Source organism: Scardinius erythrophthalmus (genome assembly GCF_964197995.2).
Source record: "Scardinius erythrophthalmus genome assembly, chromosome: 2".
Taxonomy (NCBI): Eukaryota; Metazoa; Chordata; class Actinopteri; order Cypriniformes; family Leuciscidae; genus Scardinius; species Scardinius erythrophthalmus.
Genome location: NC_138222.1, coordinates 53,923,228 through 53,927,613, shown reverse-complemented (window position 1 = coordinate 53,927,613; position 4,386 = coordinate 53,923,228). Strand labels below are relative to the sequence as shown.

Here is a 4,386-nt window from a genome sequence, read left to right as displayed (position 1 = left end):
TATTTTCCTGGTCTCATGGTGAAGGTTTTTTTCCACATGTGTCCGCTAGAGGGACATCTTGAGCCATTTATAAATAATATTGGGCAGCTTCACATTTTTTCAGGTATGTAGACTAATGCTATCCAATTCCTAGATATGATTGATTGAAATCTCAACTGACCTTCTACTTACTAATGTAGTCAAACTAATTTTTAAAGTGACAGTCAGCTTGAGTAAAATGGACACAATTGTCACATATAATTTAAGTACCACAGACAGGGAATTCCCCTTCTTTACTGCTTATCAACTTCACACTTTTTCAACAAATCAGTCTATCTAAAATTGATGAACCCCCCAATTAATATGTTAGCATGTGTAGATGAAAAATCTAGTCCAGCAAGTTGATGCATACATCCAAAAAAAGCTTTCCATGAAGTTTTCTTTAAATTACATTATTGTCAAACTGTTCATTTGACAGATCATTTTAGATAAAACTTAGAAATAATAGAATAATGTTTAAATCATGAGTAGGCTAATCAAGAGCTTAAAATATATATTGGTTAAAGCACATCAAGAGTCACATTAAGAGTAGTTTATTATTTTTTTTTTTAGTAAATTGTATTGATTCCATGCATGTGCACATATTGAATTATCTGATGTGTTTTCCCCTGGGTCTTCTTGAAGTGGAGGGCTTTTGTTGAAAGCTCAATGCAGCATAATTCAAAGCATCTCTGTCTTCATCCTAGAACAGCAATTTTGATGCATTCATTCACACAAATTGCCTATGAAGACATTATATTGAATTACAGCAAATGGTATAAAACATGTGCTTACCATTAAGTGACTATTCTGAATGTTCTGAGTCCCATCTTGAAATGCAATAAGAATTGGACACATATAACTACACGGTCATTGAAGGATGTTGATTTGACTGTTCAGACTTACATATTAGAGAAGAGTTATGCAGTAATTCCTACCTTTTCGTCGATGCTTGTACAACTGTGAGAACAGAATTATGATCACAATCACTGATAAACAGTTTGAAGCTGCTAAAACTAGGACAACTGTACTCCATGGTGTATCTGCAGAAATAAAAAAAAACTTATTTTTAAAAGATATTAAGTGATACAACAACACCATGAGATTTAGATTTTCTGTAGTAAATTCAGTGGATACCTCTCCCTGGCAAATCAACTTTTCTTCCTTCTCCAATCAGTATCTCTCCACATGTGGCCACAGCGCAGTAATAAATCCCAGCATTAGAGTGACTGATGTTCTTGGGCAGGTTGTAGACACATTTGTGTGTGGTAGAGTTCCTCTCACACTGAGCGTTCCTGCGTTCCTGAGTGTAAATGATTCCTGGAGGAGATTCTCCAGATTCATGTCTGAACCAGTAGACGTTGTGTTCTCCTGCACAGCTCTGAGTGACGACGGCACACTGCAGGGCCGCTGCAGACTCTTCTGGATGATCTCGATCTGTCTCAGGTCTCTGATGCTCTGAGTCAATGCTCAGATGTCCATCTGAAAAGAAATAACAATAACATAATGCTTGTTTGACCAGACACAATGTACTGTATGTCGCACAGTAACATTTAAGTGAATATTCTGCTTACCTTTAACAATGAGATCAGTGCTCTCACCCAATCGGAAATTATAAACATATATAACACAATAGTATGTTCCAGTGTCTGACTCTTCTGTATTTGTGATGCTCAGATTAAAACTGCTCTCGTCTTTTGTTACAAAAAAGCGTTTATGTTTGTCAAAGTCATTTTCAAAGACGGCAGGTAAAGCTTGATATGATGAAACAATTGGAAGGGGTTTCTCTCCGACTCTTCGTTTGATCCAAGCAACACTGTTTCTGGACTCTCTTGGGAAAATACAGGTGAAGTTAACACTGTCTCCAGCTTGAACAATCTTCAGACGATTCTGAGCCACGACGTCTGCATTATCTGAGCTGCCTAGAAAAATGTAATATGAAATGTCTTGGCTAATAAAATGGTTAAAATTGTTTGTGGTAGATTTGCTTCATTATGCATTATACTTACATTTTGAAAGGTAAAGCAATAAGATGAAAAAATGATGAATCATGTTTAGGAGATAGTTCCAAACAGTCTGATTTAAAACCTCTGAAGTGAATCTTCTAGGAAAATAACAATAATAAAAAAAAATATATAAAGAAAACCATGGTTGAGTTATGCATTTCAAATTGCCAAATTAAACCTCAAATGGATAAACCGAGGAGAACATGATTTATTGTCTTAAATTAAACCACCTAATTTAGATATTATTAAATTGTTAGGATACCGGACAAGACTGTTTAACATTATGTGGATCACAAATATTTTTTAAACATACAGTACATTTTAATGCAAGACGACATGTTGTTTATGCATATAGATATGTAGTAAAAATCGTGTTTTGGAAAGCTGATTAAAAAAAACTGAAAATAGATTAATCCAAAATAAATCAGTCAGTCCAATTTTATGACTAGCATATATTTTCCAAATCAATGTAGTTTAAAATGCTTGACAGACAGGAACAAGCAATTGACATTAAAAATAAACCAATTAAAAAAGTTATTAACAAAAATAAAGTAAGAAGAATAAAAAAAAGAGGTTTTGTTTTTAGTCTCAACTTACAGACTTCATTAAAGATCAATGTTGGTTTTCATGTAGAGCCGATGACAGGTTTATCTTCCTCCTCAACACAGTCCGAAAGAGAAGACAGACAGAGATTCACCTTTATATACTGTACCTCCCTGTACTAAAGAAAAAACACATTTACAGTACATGATTCTATTGGCTGATTCATCTTAATGTTAGTGGTGTGTTCATGTTCATGGTGACCACATCTATAGTTTTCCACTAGATTGACACATTTAAAATGTAATTCTACTATGAATGTTTACTGACAGAAATTAACATAATAACACATCAAAGTAGTTACAGTATGTTTATTTAAATGTGTGGCATAGCATCAATTGTCCCTCTATGATATTGGAAAGAGATGTTTGTTTGTTGCTTTTCATCATGAAGAGGCTGAATCTGTCACATGTCTGTCCAGTCTTGTGCTGCACATGGGTGTTTGTTGTTTTGTGCCATGTGCTCTCCTGTCTATTGTCTAGCCCCTCCCATCTTGTTATGTGATTATTGGTTAATTTGTCCCACCTGTCTGTCTCGTTACCCTCCTTTGTTTGTTCCCCTATTTAGCCTCCTTGTGTTTGTAGTCTTGTGCTGGTTCGTTGTCCGAGTTCCCTGTCTTTGATGTTCCTGTCTGTTGATTATCTGAGTTCTGAGTTTTCTGTATTTTTGTCTGTGTTTGTTAATTAAATCTCCTCTGCACTTGAATCCTCGTCTCTCGCTCACTCGCCCCGTGACAGAACGAACCAGCCAAAATGTGGATTCAGCGGAGTGAGATTTTTTCTTCTTCAGAGGAGAAGGGAAATTCCATTTCCCTATTTGAATATTTCTCCAGATGTGTTCAGAGGACTTTGGAGGAGGAGAGCACCATGTCAGACGGTGATCAGATCGGAGGAGGTGGTCCGGTGGTCCGGAGACGGAGGAGGAGAAGGAAGACCTCCTCTGTGACTATTCCGGTGGTCTCAGTTCCGGTGGTCCCAGTTCCGGTGGTCCCGAGTCTGGTGGTCCCAATTCCGGTGGTCTCAAGACACAGGAGGAGGAGAAGGGTTCCCTCCATAATTGTTCCGGTGGTCCCAGTTCCGGTGGTGCCTGCCGAGCCTGTGTCTTCGGACAAGATGGCCGCCGCCGAGTCTGTTCACGTCACGTCTGCCGGGCCTGTGTCTTCGGACAAGATGGCCGCTACAGAGACTGTTCACGTCACGCCTGCCGAGCCTGTGTCTTCGGACAAGATGGCCGCCGCCGAGCCTGTTCACGTCACGCCTGCCGAGCCTGTGTCTTCGGACAAGATGGCCGCCGCCGCGAGTGTTCACGTCACGTCTGCCGAGCCTGTGTCTGTTCCTGAGCCTGAGACGGTGGTGTCTGTTCCTGAGCCTGAGCCGGTGGTGTCTGTTCCTGAGCCTGAGCCGGTGGTGTCTGTTCCTGTTCCTGGGCCGGTGGTTCCTGTTCCTGAGCCGGTGGTGTCTGTTCCTGTTCCTGAGCCGGTGGTGTCTGTTCCTGTTCCTGAGCCGGTGGTGTCTGTTCCTGTTCCTGAGCCGGTGGTGTCTGTTCCTGTTCCTGAGCCGGAGCCTGTGTCTGTGTCTTTGTCTGTGTCTTTGTCTGTGTCTTTGTCTGTGTCTTTGTCTGTGTCTTTGTCTGTGTCTTTGTCTGTGTCTTTGTCTGTGTCTTTGTCTGTGTCTTTGTCTGTTCCTGAACCGGAGCTTGTGGTGCCAGTTCCAGTGCCTGAGCCTGTGGTGCCAGTTCCAGTGCCCGAGCCTGTGGTGCCAGT

General features: G+C 40.4%; 1 protein-coding gene across 1 annotated transcript; it reads right to left on the bottom strand.

Annotated features, from left to right (window-relative positions):
• Nucleotides 1-557: 557 nt before the first annotated feature.
• LOC308686901 (uncharacterized protein) lies at nt 558-2,701 on the bottom strand. Its single transcript, XM_081358987.1, has 7 exons — nt 2,622-2,701; nt 2,028-2,122; nt 1,593-1,940; nt 1,156-1,500; nt 957-1,061; nt 814-848; nt 558-721 (listed from the first exon to the last, which is right to left on the bottom strand). Exons 2-7 carry the CDS (start codon nt 2,068-2,070, stop codon nt 629-631), a joined length of 969 nt encoding a protein of 322 aa, XP_081215113.1. The 5' UTR covers nt 2,071-2,122; nt 2,622-2,701; the 3' UTR covers nt 558-628.
• Between the last annotated feature and the right edge of the window lie 1,685 nt (nt 2,702-4,386).

Bases quoted from the DNA above. Each gene is read 5' to 3' on its own strand.
- LOC308686901 (XM_081358987.1), bottom strand. From the start codon at position 2,070: ATGATTCATCATTTTTTCATCTTATTGCTTTACCTTTCAAAAT. The intron at 1,941-2,027 runs GTAAGTATAATG...ACATTTTTCTAG, and splicing joins ATTGCTTTACCTTTCAAAAT to GCAGCTCAGATAATGCAGAC. The intron at 849-956 runs GTAGGAATTACT...TTGCATTTCAAG, and splicing joins GTACAAGCATCGACGAAAAG to ATGGGACTCAGAACATTCAG.